The following is a 15,945-nucleotide window of genomic DNA, read 5'->3' as shown; positions in this document are numbered from 1 at the left end:
CCCTAGCTGCCGAGCCAATTTTGTGACATTGTGAGGAGCAGCCCTCTGAGATTGCAAGCAGCTTGGATTCGTGAGCTGCCTCTCCTGGGAAACCTTAGCTGTGTCCCTCCAAGCTCTGTGTTTACTTTGTGTAAGTCAGAGGAGCCAATGATGGTTCTTGTCTGTGCCGTTAGTGTTAAATTAAATAATGCATGAAAATCATCCAGCAAGGTGCTGACAGCTCTTAGAGGCGAAGCCGCTCTCCCTCTGACAAGGGCCAAGTGCATCATGAATGCAGTGAGTGAACGGGGCCTTTCCTTCTGTGATTTCTGTGCCAGGTCACAGCAGATGGTCCTCCACCAAGGAGCACATGGGTTCTGATGAATAAGGCTTCTGAGACTTACCAGAGACAACCTCACCTTTATTCCCCCTACCGATCTGCAGCCAGTTTGAGAATTTCCACCTATAAGCCCTGCATGCCATGGCCTGTATATGTGCCTGCAGAGACCTGGGCCGGGAAAGGGCTAGATGAAACTTGTTCAAATCCTGACGCACGAGAAGATGGGCTGAAATGCAACTTCTAATTCTGACACCTTGGTGGTTCTCACACTTAAAATTCCATTAGCTTGACACGCCTACAAAATACTCACAAGTGAGACAAGAGATGGCTATTTTTAAATCATACTTCTAATTGTTGTGTGGGGATGATGTATTCTTGGAGCGCGGGTTTAATTGTGCACCTGGATCTGTCAAATCATGATGCCTGCGGTGCTGGCTCCGGAAAGCAGGAACTGAAAGGGGGGCCCTGACCTAGTCAGCGTTCGCCTCTGCAGATGTTATCCAAGCCCACCCATGAGGGTAGGGAGAGGGTTCTGTCTATGTAGCACTTACCACAGAAGCATGAGGACCTGAGTGATCGCTGCTACCACATGGTTTCTAAGTGCTGGGAAGGGAAGAACAAGGGGAATTTCTGGGGCTTGCTGGCCAGCAAGCTTAGCCAATTAATGTGTTCTAAGTTCAAAGAAATACTCTGTCTCAAAAAAATAGATGTATGGAATAGGGTAGTTGGAGAAGACACTCAGTGTTAACCTCGGACGCTCACACACACGTGCATAGGTACTACAATAAATATATATATATATATATATATATATATATATATATATATATATATATATATATGCATGCACACAAGCACATACACAAAGCATGCTTGTGTGCTGTGGGCCATGTTCTACCCTCCCTGGTCAACCCCAGAAAGAAGTTGCATCATGGCCTGATTGCGAATTGTCCCTTGTAGGTTCATGTATTTGAATATCTGATCTCCAGCTGGTGCTGCTGAAGAAGAGATTATGGAAGCATTTGGAAGTTATAGGCCAACCCAGTTTCCCGTCCTCTCCACTGCTGGATCCACCAAGATGTGAACGGGCATGAGCAAGTACCCACTGCCACAGACTGAATCCTGCCAGCTGCATGCCTTCCCCACCATGACGAACCCTTATGCTCTAAATAGTGAAATCAAAATAAGTCTTCTCCTTTAAGGGTTCGAGCAGCAACTCCGCTTTGTAACGTCACTTCTAGAGGTTCCCTCATTAGAAGGAAGGCTCCTGGGTAAACAAGTTAGCACTGCAGAGACAAATCCCCACGCAGACAAACAACACTGATGTGATGTTCAGCCCCCTCCTTTCTCCTTCCTCATGACAGGCAGCAGAGTGAGCCTCTGCCCAGGTGTTTACGGAGGGGAGCTTGCTGTGTCCTGGGCTACACCTCCCATGCATGAAAGACAACGTAGACAGGTAAAGACTGCCCCTCCAAGGGGCTGGATGTATAGCCCAGAGACGGCAAGACAAGGTCATATTCTCACCACACTTTACCAAGTCTCTGGTGACATCCTCTCTGCCCCCTCCACCGTGTATTATGGGTGCAGTTCTGAGGGGTTCACAAGTAGAAGACAAGGTCCCCTTCGTGTGGGGCTCATGCTCAAAGAGTGGGCTCATAAACAAAACCGCGATGGCTCATTTGATTGATACTGTGAGGGGATCGAGAATCACCTAGGAACCGAGCTCAGGCAAGCCTGTGAAGGATTGGATGAAGTGTGGTGGGAAGAGTCACCCTAAATGTAGACAGCACTGTGCTGTGGACTGAGGTTCTGGGCTGAATAAAAATGAGAAAGATACAGAGAACCGACATCCATCTCTCTGTCCCTGAGTGTGGACTGCTGGTTATCAGCTACCTCAAGCACCTATCTCTACACCCTTCCCCATGGCTCTACCCTTGAACCACGAGCAGAAAACCTCCCTGAAGCTGCCATTGCCAGGCATTTGGTCACAGCAAAAAGAAAAGTAGCTTCTGCACCAAGAAAAAGTTGCAGCTGCTCCCTCAGAGGTCTAGAGTCCGTCATAGGGGGCCTGGGACCCTCGGAGATTGAGCGTGATCTCCCCTAGTTGATCATTGAGAGTCCACCTTTACCCTTTTATAACACACAGGAGGGCTTTGTCTCGGTGTGGTGTGTCTTCCGCCACTCTCTTGTCTCCACATCCCACTGTTTCTTAACGGCTGTTGGTTTTTAAAGAAGCTTCAGAAAACCTGATAATTAGGGGGTGCTCTAAAAGAAAAGGATAGAATCAGAAGAGGGGTGTCCAGGGTTACACATAAGAAAGGCCCAGCCCACCAAGCCAAGATCCAGATGGCAGCTGCCACAGGCCTGGCTTTCACTCAAACCTGCAAAAAGACAATCCTACCTACACCCTGACTGAGCCAAGTGCTCCACCTGAGTGTAAGAGAACAGCCGTACACCGTCACAGAAGCTGAATCCTACAGCAATGAGGGGGCCCATCCCGTGGCTCAGCAGGATTGTTATTGCTTTGGGGGCCGCAGGGCCTTCCCTTCAGACAAGGTAACCAGCCCGTGGTTACGATTTGAGTGGTTTGTGGAGTAAGCAGGGGAAGCTCAGCAGAGAGGGAGACTAGAAAGTACTACGGGCCAAGATCACAGTAGAACCTCAGAGAGGTGGCCACATGTGATGTTCCCTGTGAGCCAGTGGGGTTCCAGAGAAGAGCCTGGATGATGTGGGCGGGCCTGATGGTTACCAAGGAGGAGAAAGAAGATGAGGCTACCTCCCTGCTGTGTGGTGGACATCTCACACCTGTGCGACATCTCACACCATGTCCACACCTGTGGGCATTCTTTATTCTGCTTTTGCCATTTCTAGACAGAGGACACCCAAAGGGAAGTCCTTACCTCATGTGTCCTGCCATCTGTCTCCGGAGAAGCCCCATCCTCTGCACACAGGCCCACGCTACAGTGACCCCTCACCTTGAGAACCAGCTAGTATTCTTCAAACGCCACCTATCACCAACCCAAGCTCGGGGCTCCCTGTGCCTGTGACCCGAGCACTCAGCAGTGTGACCCGAATGGGCAGAGAGGCTAGTACCTGGATGTTGAGTCTCCCACGATGCGCTCCCAGGCCGTAACGCTTTGCTGTGGAGGCATGCAGCTGGAAGTCCGTGATTTTTAATGTTTCCAGACCCAGAGGCGGGCAACCTGGGAAGGACAGGGCTCGTAAGAAACAAAGATGGATATCAGAAGAAATGAGTGTTTGCTTTTCAGAGGCGGCCATGTGCTTTCTTCCCCCAGTCGGTCCTTAAACCACTGGCATGGCCCCTTGCCCTGGCACATCCTGGGTTTCAGACAGATTAGGTCAACGCCGCTGTCAGTGGCTCCCCAGTTCTGTCACCAGCATTTGCTTTCTGAATATTTGGGCTCTGAGATTTCTTCTCGTCTGCTGGCCTTGCTGCCCCTTGATGCCATTTGCAATTAAGGCCGCTTCCATGAGGCTCGGCCAAGACAATGGCACTGGGTAGGAATCTAACAATCCCATGCTCAAGCTCTGCAAATTAATCAGGACTAGTTAATTCTGCTTGAGCACCTCTGGCCTCTGTTGTGCATGGTAACGAGCTGTGCGGCATAAATAGAAACCTTCTATCATCTTTTTTCCTGGAGACAGTAGGTAGCCGTGAGAACAGTTCCTGAGCGCAGCTTGACCCTGGAATAAATGCCAGCCAATGACTGCAAGTCTATAGATCACTATCCCTATACATAACAATACTGATGGCAGCCGGGGCTGGGCCCCAGGTCTCCTAGACTAAGCTCCTCTCTCTCACCCACTAACCTGCCATCATGTCCCACTGGGGACTGGTAGTGATAAAACATCACAGAGAAGTCTCCTCTTTACCATCTGACTTGGAGAAGAAAAACAGCTCTCCAGTAGGTGTGAATCAAGTCTGTTTCCAGACTTGGAATTGGAAACGTCAGATAGCAACTTCAACCATCAGAGGATACAGTCATTGGGGGGACCGGAAGTGTGCTGGAATTGAGGGCATGTTGCAAGCATGTCTGCCCATTAGGCCCTGCTCGCCTCAGATTGGAGAGGTCTAATGAGAAGACAGGGGCTCTGCCGGTATCCGGACGGGAAGATCCACTCTGGCATTACAGGTGGGCAAGGTCAGATCTGCCAGGAACCAAGATACCACAGAGCCCTCCCTTAACCTCTCAAAAGTGGAAACCAGCGCATTGAGAACCTGAGACAAGTCACCGAGAGGTACCAGCTGCCAGCAGAGCTGCCCAATGGAGTTAGCCTTCAGAATCTCATGTCCAGGTTGGTGGTACATAACACTGTGTATTCTGGGGTCTGATGTCAGCCTCTGGAAAGCTTCCTGGGTTGGTAATTGATATTAGCCATCTACACAGCCCCCACCATAGTGCGGGGGGGGGGCATAATCAGGTGAATATTGCTGCTCGCCCCCGACACACTGCAGGAAGACAGGTCAACTTGCAATGTTAGTGTTCCATAGATTCCGAGAAAGAATCTTGTAACTGGGGGCTGGGAAGTCACGTACGGATAGAGCATTAGTGAAGGAATGTGAAGTGAGGGAGAACAGCATTCAGAAGAGAGAGGTGTGAGCAGAGGCCGCACAGTGTCTGGGGGTGTGCAATGAATTTAGACGGCATGTAAGAAGGCAAGGGACACGACTAACGCCAGGCAGTGAGTGAGGACGAGGTTCACTTCCCAAGGCCACTCAAGGTCAACAGTTACCATGAACCCCCTGCTTCACAAGGGCCTGTCCCTCCACCTTCCAGGTCTGGAGGGCACAGGAGTCTGACTCACATGCGTGGCAGGGTTTTGATACCAAGCGTTAAGTGAGTAATTATCCATCTTGCCTGCCAGGAATTGATGATGCTCACGTCTTTTAACTGAGTAAGGCTGTCCCACAGCCTCTTCTGAAATCCATAATGCTCGCCTTCTATGGTGGGCATCACTGTGGACCTTCTTGGGCCACCAAAGCGGTAGTCTACCCTGCCTCTCAGGCCCAGCAGCCATGAAGCACGACCCCTGAGCTGAGAATATAAACCCATTACCTCTCCTGTTACAAGGGCTGGTAACATGGGCCTGTACCCTCCCTGCTGTAGTTTCAGGACAAGAAACACCCTCTCTCAGCCGCAGCCCTGGGCTCACAGACCCAATATTATCTTGTAGCCATCACAGGCTGTGTTCAGAATTCAGGCAAGGTTTGGGGATAGCACTCACCAACTTACAAGGGCCACTGGAATCAGGGTTATCTGAGAGCTTGCCACTAAAAGCGTGACTGGGATTTGAGTTCAAGGGTATCTAAACTGATGTGCCTGCCTCCCGGTTCTGATTTTTACCCCTCTGCTCCTACCTGCTATTGGGTCCTTGAACATCCACTGGTCATCCAGTCTCAACCTGTCATGCTTCAGACGCTGGCAGCATCCTCAGCCTGTGCTGAGAGGCCCCATACTTCCTGGTCCTGGCATGAACCTGATCACTGGCAATTGGGCTCTGTGGATCATCCTTGTGTTCTGGGTATGACCTCTGCTAAGCTGAACTCCTAATTTACTTTCTGACCCCAAAGGACCAAGGCATCAAAGACCAGACGTGGGGCGGGGGGGGGGGGGGGGGGGGCGGGGAGGCAATCCTAGTTCAGTCCCTCCACATGCGAGTGCTAAGATCTGTGATATCTCCATATAATCAGGTCAGAAAAGCAAACAGTATCCACCACCATTTGTGATACTGTCTCAGGGCCACGCAGACATCATTCCAGCCTCCGCTCAACAGAACATAGAGAAGAATTCCATTGCCTCATCTGGCCCTGCAACCTCCATTTCTGTCATTTCTAGTCAGACAGGCAGATGCACAGGTAGACAGCCAGATGGACAGATAGCTCATGACAACAATGCCTGCTATTCAAAGCCTGTCTTCTAGGAAAAGAAAACATCTCATGCACATATAAATATTTTAGTTCCAAAAGGAACTACTTGAATAAAGCTAAATATCTATTTAAATTGCTTCCCTGGTTAAAAAAAAAATCCCATTAAGGTATATAAGACATGGAAAGAAGTGCCCATAAGTGGGGTATTTCATGGTTACACATCCCACACTGACTCTAACGTTCAATGCCCGCCCTCTGGAAGGGCCTAGGCCATCGTGTGCCCAGGGAAACAGTGGAGTTTCACACAGGTGGCCCACACCTACAAGGACGTCACAGAAGAAACAAAATGTTCTTCATCCATAGAATTGCCGGGCAGTGACTTTGGTGGGAACCCAGATAAATGTATGGGCTCAGTCAGTTCATATATACTGTCTTCCATGATCCCAGCACCCTGACACTTTTTCCTTTATTGTAGGGTGCTATCTTTAGCTGATCTTGTTTTGTTCGGAAGCCCTTCCCATCCTCCATGGAGGAGTAGCTAGTGGTGGATCCACCCCAGGAGAGCACAATGTCCTTGAGAGGTAAAGATGAAGATATAGACCACGTGGATTAGTAAGTGTTGTTTGAGTGAAGGAAACCAGCGGCACCTCATTTAAACAAGGAAGGATCACTATATGGACAGGAGGGACGGGACAGGACAGGGCCAGAGCTCCCATCAGCCGGGTAGCACAAGCTCAGTGCTGTCAGAGGAACTGACTCTAAGGGTGTCTCCAGAGTCTCCACCCAGCCACCTGCCTGGCACCAGGACTTGACTGGTATCAGCAAAGAAAGTGTAACAGAGGCTAGCCACAGTTCACAGCCACCACAGTGCCTGGGACAAGTGCGTGGAGTCTCCTGTCCAGTGCTGAGGGTGAAGCTGGGGGAGTGTAGGGCAAGGGTCACAGAGATGGAGCAAGGCAGTCAGCCTCATTCAGGAACTTTCTATGTCAACAGTTATCCACTCTTATCTTTTCCTCTGACTACCTCACGCTTTACCTCCCATCAACAATTACTGTAACTCCCTTACCGAGGTTTCCAGGGGGGAGATGGTCTGGTGGCGACTGGCTACCTGCTTGACACAGAACAATGTGTTCTTCAGTGTGTGATGCTATGGGTGGGGCTCAAGAAAAACAGCACCTGCTAAAGCGGCTATAAGGGTTCCACTTCTCCAAACAAGATTTTAAGACATATTTTAGAGCCAGTGAGATGGCTCACCAGGTAAAGGTACTTGCCACCATGCCTGACAGCCTGAGTTCCATACCAGGGACGCTGGAAGGAGAAGAGGACCAATTGCTACAACGTTGTTCTCTGGACCCTTCCTGTGCACTGTGGCATGCAATGTTCCCCCAACAGAGAGACAGACACACACACACACACACACACATACACACACTCAACGTAAAATTTACAAACATGTTAGAATTAATAAAAGCTTAAATGTAGTAGTTTAAGGAGAAACTGTTCTCCTGCACTCCTTTATACAAAGACCAGTAAAGCAACAACTTCAGATTATAGTTACAAAGTCACGCCTTTCCTGGTGAAAGTTCCTAGGTCCATTTTAATATGAATACTGGTTTACATGGGAATACCCTATTAAAAAAATGAAGATGCTTATACTAAAGATGAAAAGGTAAGAGGGAAATTACCCTTTGAATTTAGACTTCAAATTAATTCAAAGTATAGGATACTAAAATATCTTCCACACTGTATTGTTGTGGGAACTCATTCCACCAATAGCCTTGGGGTACCAGCCTTGGGGCATGGCTTCTTGTCTGCTGATGTGACCACTTAAGAGGGGGGGGGAGGAGAGGAGGGAGGGGAAGAGAGAGAAAAAGAGAGGAAAAGAGAGAAGAGGAGGGGAAGAGAGAGGGAGAGAAAGAGGTTGCTCGCTCTTTTGGGTGGTGACTGGGTCAGGCGGTGTGAAGCAGCATGTGGTTGGTTCCCAGCTCCCTTGGAAAAAACAGAAGGATTGTTTTATACAGCTGTTTATACCTTGTTCTGTATCTATGAGTCTGTCTCCCCATTGCACTCCTTAATAAAATTGATGTATATGTATATATAATATTTTTATTTTATTATAGATACATATATAATAAAATTAATAATATATATTTATCCGTGTGGTTCACATTATACTGCATACTTAACCCTGATTAACTTCAGTATTTTTTTGCCTGATTCATTTTCCTCCTCTTGATTCCCTGAGAACATCCTAAAGGTTTTCAGAAGAGCTGGTGGGTGTTGAGAATCTGCAGAGAGATCCTCCCACCAGTGCACCTGCAGGGTCCTCTCAACTGGAGAAAAAGATGAGAAAGGTAATTACAATATCACCCTAAATTTGTTCCCACCCAGGAGAATGGTGGGAGGTGCCATAGAAATGAATAGAACAGTACAGAGGCTGAACAGCCAGGAGGGTCAGAGAGGAGCTCATGTCACCACAACGTATCATGGGATCTGAGATCCTCAGTGCTGCATAGGGAGACAGGCAGTTCCTCTTTCCTGTGGCCAGAGGGACAAGAATAGGCTAGAGAGGACTACACAGAAAAGGAACAACTGATAGCTCCCCTGGAGCTAACACCCAAGGCCTCTACTGGTCCCTGAGTGCCATTTTCAGGGCCTCAGACTGTGCTCTGGGTTTTGGATTCCAGCCACAGTGAGGAGAGCCACTACAGTAAACCCCAGGACAATGGAACCCTAGGAAAACCCATAGCACAAACGGACACCTCCACCTCCTTAAGATCAGAAATGTAAAAAAGCAGAGAAGAAACACGGTCGCAGTTTCAGCTACTGTCCTTAGCCTGTCTGCAGCTGTAGGAGATGACCCAGTGGTGACTCACGCAGACAGGGGGCTGACTGAAAGAAATCATAAACTTGTTACCAGCTAAACTACCCATCAACAGCCAAGTGAATCGGGGCACTTTCAGACATATGCATCCTTGGGAAACGTACCTGTTACTACTGGCTGGGTACTGTAGGATAAATATTAGAGTTAAATGAGCACAATGATGTTTAAACCCTGGAGCGGATGAGACTGAGAACCCAGCTAACCAAAAGGTTCTAAACGGGAGGCAAAGCGGGTGTTACAATGCCTTCGCTTTACATTGTCAGGGAAATAGTGGCCCTACCAGTCACTTTATAACAAGGAGGGCTGTCCTTCAAGAAACACTACAGAGAAAGACAGAAATGCGGTTGCACTGGTGTTAGGTAACACGGAGAAACAGTGTTTCCAAGCAACCAATCTTGGAAGTATTTGTAGCCAGTAGTTTTTAAAAAAAAAAAACAAAAAACAAAAAACAAAACAAAACAAAACAAAAAACCCCTCTGTGTTGAGCCATATATTTATTAGATCGCCAAACCATGAAGTAATTACTACATACTGGGAATTCAGATGTGCAACAATTGAGTGCTTGCCTATCAGGCATGAAACCCCGAGTTTGATCCCCAGCACTGCATAAAACCATAAAAAAAAAAAACCTTGGAATGCCAGCTAACACCTATAATCTCAATGAGTTTGAGTATGAGGCCAACCAGGGCTACATGAGATTTGACTTTAAAAAAAAAAAAATCTTGAAATAACAGGAAAGTCATCCACAGCCCTTTTTGTCTCCTTAGCATCTCAGTGTTCTGGTAAACCCTGCTCGCTTCATGACCACACTATAGCAAGGACCTATTCCCCCAACTAATCCATGCCCTGGGCCAGTAGCCACACCCACTTGAGGATAAACACTCTCCTGCCACAAAAACAAGCATGCATGAACCATCAAACTGAGTTTCTCCCACTGTTTAAAACAGGCTCTTATCCGGAGAAGCATGTGGGTGAGAGAACATGGCAAAAAAGTGTGAAAAAAAAGTCTCCAGGAAAATATTAATTAGGGATCCGTGATGTGGCACAATCTGGAGAAGACAGTCAGTCACCAGAGATGAGCCACTTTCTCTTAAGGCCTGTAGCTCCTGGGACACCCTGTGCCAAATGAAGCCCATCTCCCAGTGCCGCTCTGTCTGTGGGGAGTGAAGACAGGACCCCTTGTCTCATCTCTACTCAGGACACACTTCATTAACTCTGCCCCTTGCTGACATTCTCTGCACAGTGGTCAGAGTACACAATGAAGGATACTACCCTGTCATATCCCCAAGGTTCTTGCCACTACCACCACCAAGCTATGCGTGACAGTAAATTTTAATTATCAACTTAACACATCTAGAACAGCGGTTCTCAGACTGTGGGTCACAATCATTAGGGGGTCACATATCAGATATCCTTCATTATCAAACATTTACTTTAAGATTCATAACAGTAGCAAAATTATAGTCACGAAGTAGCCATGAAAATAATTGTATGGTTGGGGTCACCCATAACATGATGCGAGTTGAAGGCTCGCAACTTTAGGAAGGGTGAGAACCACTGCTCTAGAATTACCTGAGAAAAGACTCTCAAGGAAGGATTGTCTAAATCAGATTGGCTGATGAACACGACCATAAAGGATTTTCTTAATTGGATTAATTGACATAGGAAGATCCACCCTGAATGTGTGTAAAACCATTTCATTGACTGGGCCCTGAACTGTATCAGAGTGAAAAAAGGCAAGCTAAGCAAGCAGGCATGCATCCTCTCTGCTCTTGACCGGGATGTGATGTGACCAGCTACCTAAGGCTTCTACTGTCGTGATAGCCTTACGGTGATGGACTATAACACAGCTTAAATAAAAAGCTTTTCTTCCCTAAGTTGTTTTCGGTGGGGTGTTTTATCATAGCTAGGACACTCTGGGTATCAGTTCTTGAACAAATTCCAAGACTGCAACGTTGTGGCGCAGAGATAACAGGAAACAGATTGCACAGCACATGAATCTTGTAGGCAAAGTCGAGACAGAGTTTCTTTGTATAGCTTTGGTGCCTGTCCCAGAACTAGCTCTTGTAGACCAGGCTGGCCTCAAACTCACAGAGATCCACCTGCCTCTGCCTCCCGAATGCTGGGATTAAAGGTGTGTGCCCCAACTGCTGTCAAGGTCAAATTTTTAAAAGCTTGTTAATCTGTGAGCAATTAGGCTAATGTTCTAGCAACTCCCTAGAAGTCGTCCTCTCTGGATATCTTGCCACTTAACCTTCACGATGTCCACAAACTATCTTTCCCATAAACAAACTGAGACTTGGAGAGGCCAGACTAACTACAATAATTACGAAGTATCCAAGTTCAATTTGAAAATCAGCTGTGGCAGGAGATCCCAAGTACACTCTTTAAATCCCCCATTTGAGTAGAGAGTTCCAAAATAAAATACCAATGCTTTGGTGGCATTGGGATTCATACCAGGAAAGGTGCCAGAACTGGGGAAGTCATCACTCCTGACAGAGAGGAGCTGTGGAGGCCTGCTGGGGCTGCCTGCTACTACCAAAGCAGAGGGCTTGGAAGATATAGAAGGGAGGCTCCCAGTAATCAGTTTCTAGCTCTCTTGGATTTTTTTTTTTTCATTTGCTGCCTATAATCCAATAGGATTCAGTTACGGGATTCTTTCCTTTGCCTTCCTGAACTTGACATTCCCCCAAACCAATGAAGAGTGGAGAGGCTGCTTCCTGTGTGGTGAGGTTGTGTTTGCAGTGGCTCGCTGCCTGCCTGGACACCAAAAGCTACTCTGAAGGGCGTGGGAGTCTCTAAGGGTCTTGGGGAGGCTCTGGACTAATCTTGGTCTTATCTAATCACCCTTGAAAAGCTCTTTAATACCCGACACTTCAAAGAGAACCCTAAAGATGTGCCCCACTGCACTGCTGGAACAGAAAACTAAATGATCCATTCCAAGAACCAAAATCTTTGGAAGAACCTAGAAAAATGGATGCCCGCATTCCACACAGAGACTTGGATCGACGACAGCAGCTGTCAGGAAAGTCTTCTGAGGTCCCAAGAACCTCAAGGGGTCCCCAGAATCTGGCTGGCATCTCTCACACAGTGAAAGAAGTCTGGAGAGTGTCTTTCCCAGGCTATGAGAGTCCAACAGAGGAAACTCTCAGAGAACTGAGAGGCCAGCCCAAGCCTGCAGCCCATAGAGTATGCCCCAGGAAACTTCAGCCTCACGGGATCTGATCGGGCCACTGACCCTCACCTTGGATGTCCAGCTCAGTGGCTGCTTCACCTGGAAAGCTTCCCACACTCCATTCCCAACCTCTCCACTCACCCTACTCATCCTGCTTTGGGGGCAAACACCTTATGAAAGCTTGAGCATCTCAGAGAGATAAGTCTACCTTCCTGAAGAGGCTGGAAGCCTCGTTCACAAGCCAAAATGAGTCTCCATCACAGAATCCCTGGCATCTACCACATACTTCCCAAACACATGAGTGATGAGTCTCGGTAGTTGCTGTGGCTGATCCTCACTGCCTCTGCATCGTCATGGGAAATTCCTATTTTTCCTCATACATTGCTAATAAAGACCCCAGAAGGTAACTGCTGGCTCAAAACAGAGTGCTCGTCACCATAGCCATGGTCCACCTACACGACTATTTACTTCACGTTTCTATTATAGCAAATATTTCAGCGGGAATACAGGAATACCAGAGGACATTCTATCGGAAGATAGAGATGCAAAAGTCAAATTAAGAGTGATGGAAAAGCACCAACCATCAACGAAACGATTAGTGACTGGTTTGATTTAGGTTTAAGAACATCTGTTATTCAAAAAACACCCTTGGTGGCCTGAAAAGATAAACCAGTGGGCGGAGACAAGCCTTGCTCTGAGTTCCTGACAAAATAGAGCAAAGAACTCCCATAAATAAAAACAATGGCGAGGGAAACCGTGGCCTCAGTGGGGTTGAGCAAAATAAGTCACTCTAATGGCAAAGAAGCATTAACCATCAGGCACCGGGAAAGCACCGAGTTAGACCACAACAAAACAGCAGCCTATGTCACCAACATGAATAAAACAGAGAAGACAGACAGGACCAAATGTGGGCTTTTAAGGAAGAAAAGCAACTGCTGGTGGGAACGCTGATCGTCATAATCAATCCGGAAAATTCTCTGCCCGTTTTCTGTGTCCAGTGTTACATGTATGCATATCCATGTGTACATGTATATGCATGGAAGCTTATGTACACATATGTTTGGAGACCAGAAGTCAAGATAGGGTGTCTTTTCCAGTTGGTCTCTGTCTTAGTTTGCTTTTAGAAAGTCTCTCATCTAACCTGGGTCACTGGCTAGACTGACTGGCCAGTGAGTCAGGGGTCCTCCTGTCACCTCCTCCCCTGTGCTGGGGTAATAATTGTGTGTCTCTATGCCCAGCATCCTTCTTTCCAACATGGAGATCCAAACTCAGGTCCTCGTGTTTGCGCAGCAAGCACTTGACCAACTGAGCCATGGTCTTAGGCCCTCCCTAGCAGCTCTTATTGAAGATACTCACTCCCTAGGATAGAGCAACTCTATTGGATGTACACACCAAAAGACTCGCACAGAAATGATTCCCAAGTGCATCCTGTGATAGCCAAAAGTTCAAATCCACACCCATACCTATCATCAGGAGAGTGAGTCCACAGACAGTGATATACAGTCCTGCCCTGGAGTACTACAGCCCTGTGAAGATAAACAAGTCCACATGGTTGAGCCTCACAAACATGACAACCAGCAAAAGAAATCAGACACAAGAGTGTCCAGCACGAGGTCACAAAGATTACCAAGTTCAAAACAACGCCTGCTACCTACGATCATAGCCATGTTTAAGGAAAAGCAGGGAGGTTGGCTAAATGGGGCTCAGAGCTGACTTCAGAGGTTCCAGCACAATCCTCTTCTTATAAAGAACAGTTGCAATGATGCATTTTCACACTGTGTGGTGTCCATGACAACCCAAATCAGCGTGTGGAGATTATACACTCCAGTGAGTTATATCCTTATGGTCCCTTCGTCCCATAGTTTTCTCTATACACATTAGCCCTCAATAATATTTCAGTGGGCTTAGCTTTGCCTAACTACCACATCATAGAAATACCAAACCAGATCTATTTATCCAGTTCAGAAGGAATAAAAGAGATCTCTATGCTGAATGTAAAAAAAAGTCAGTCTCCAGGGTTACATAGCATATGATTTCATGTACCTGGTTGTCTTACAACTACAGCATTATGGGGAACAGAGCTGCATTGCCAGGAACCAGGGCTTGAACATGGGGAGAGGAGTGTCTATAAAGAACAGCACATAGAACCTATGATGGGACAGGAGTGTTCCCAGAAACCACACATGATACAGCTGTACAGTGCTGCGCACACAGCTGGCAGAATCTGAAGTGATTCCAAGTCAGTTTCTTTTTTTGCTTTGTTTTTTTTTGTTTATTTTTTTTTTTTTTTAGTTGTTGAAAAAAATTTCTGCCTCCTCCCGGTTTCCCATTTCCCACACATTTCCTCCTCCCACACATCGCCCCTCCCCCCACTCCCCTCCTTCTCTCCCCACTCCTCTCCCCCTCCCCCCACTCCATTCCCCCTCCCTCTCAAGACTGAAGAGCAGTTCAGATTCCCTGCCCTGCGGGAAGTCCAAGGTCCTCCCACTTCTATACAGGTCCAGGAAGGTGAGCATCCAATCCTGAGTGAGGTATCTCAGACCCAAAAAGATGAACGTGGGATGTACTCACTTATAATTGGTTTCTAGCCATAAATAAAGGACACTGATCATATAATTTGGGGTCCTAGAGAAGCTAAATAAGAAGGTAAACACAAAGAAAAACATATAGTCATCTGCCTGAATATGGGAAGTAGACAAGATTGCCAGGCAAAAACTGGGATCTTGGGGGTGAGGTGGCATGGGGCTAAGGGGAAATGGGGTGAGAAACGTGAGAAGGGGAAGATGAGGGGAGCTTTGGGGAATGGGATGGTTGGGATAAAGGAAGGGTGGATACGGGAGCAGAGAAATATATATCCTAATTAAGGGAGCCATCTTAGGGTTGGCAAGAGACTTGACTCTAGAGGGGCTCGCAGGTGTCCAGGGAGATGTCCCCAGATAGTACCGTGGGCAACTGAGGAGAGGGAACCTGAAATGAGCCTATCCTATAACCATACTGATGAATATCTTGCATATCACCTTAGAACCTTCATCTGGCGATGGATGGAGATAGAGACAGAGACCCAAGTCAGTTTCTTGACTCTATTACTTTACTACAGTCACGTAAAAGCGGTGGTAGCGCGTTCCTTTAATCCCAGCACTCAGGGAGAAAGGTGGATCTCTATGAGTTCTAGGCCAACCTGGTCTACAAGAACTAGTTCCAGGGCAGCTAGGACTGCAACACAGAGAAACCTTTCTGAAAAACAAAAACAAACAAACAAAGACAAAACAAAACAAAACCATCAGCATTGCTAGGGGCAGAGTGAAAGGTGATCCAGACTCTTCTGGTTTTTGCTGTTGCTGGTGGTGGTGGTGGTGGTGGTGGTAAGTTTTGGTTTGTTTTGTTTTTTGTTTTGTTTTGTTTTACAACTTGTGAATCTACAGTTATTTCAAGTTCATAAGACAAAAAACTTTTTTTTTCAAGGATACTTTAAAAGATAAAACTTCCTCACCTTGAACTCAGGATGACTTGATGCAACCCATAAAACTCTCAATTGCTCAGAAGTTTCTTAAAATTCAGGGAATTTTAGTTTTAAAAAAAAAATGTGTAACCACTCCCAAATTTTCCCTAGAAGCCCAAAACTCAAAGAAGGAAGCATACTTAAGCCTAACCCAGCTGTGGAAGAACATCACCATGTG

At 47.0% G+C, this 15,945-nt stretch overlaps 1 protein-coding gene across 2 annotated transcripts in view; it reads right to left on the bottom strand.

Annotated features, from left to right (window-relative positions):
- Cpxm2 (carboxypeptidase X, M14 family member 2) overlaps positions 1-15,945 on the bottom strand; it is a 116,456-nt gene that overhangs the window by 83,465 nt on the left and 17,046 nt on the right. For both annotated transcript variants that reach the window (XM_041666558.1, XM_041666559.1), the window contains exon 3: positions 3,413-3,522. In XM_041666558.1, coding sequence (XP_041522492.1) covers positions 3,413-3,522 — 110 coding nt within the window. The remainder of the gene's footprint in view (positions 1-3,412; positions 3,523-15,945) is intronic.

This window comes from Microtus oregoni, unplaced genomic scaffold (assembly GCF_018167655.1).
Source record: "Microtus oregoni isolate MIOR12 unplaced genomic scaffold, Mior012 000016F_ref0000370, whole genome shotgun sequence".
Lineage (NCBI taxonomy): Eukaryota > Metazoa > Chordata > Mammalia > Rodentia > Cricetidae > Microtus > Microtus oregoni.
Note: the sequence above shows the minus strand (reverse complement) of the source record. Positions and strands in the feature narration are given on the sequence as shown.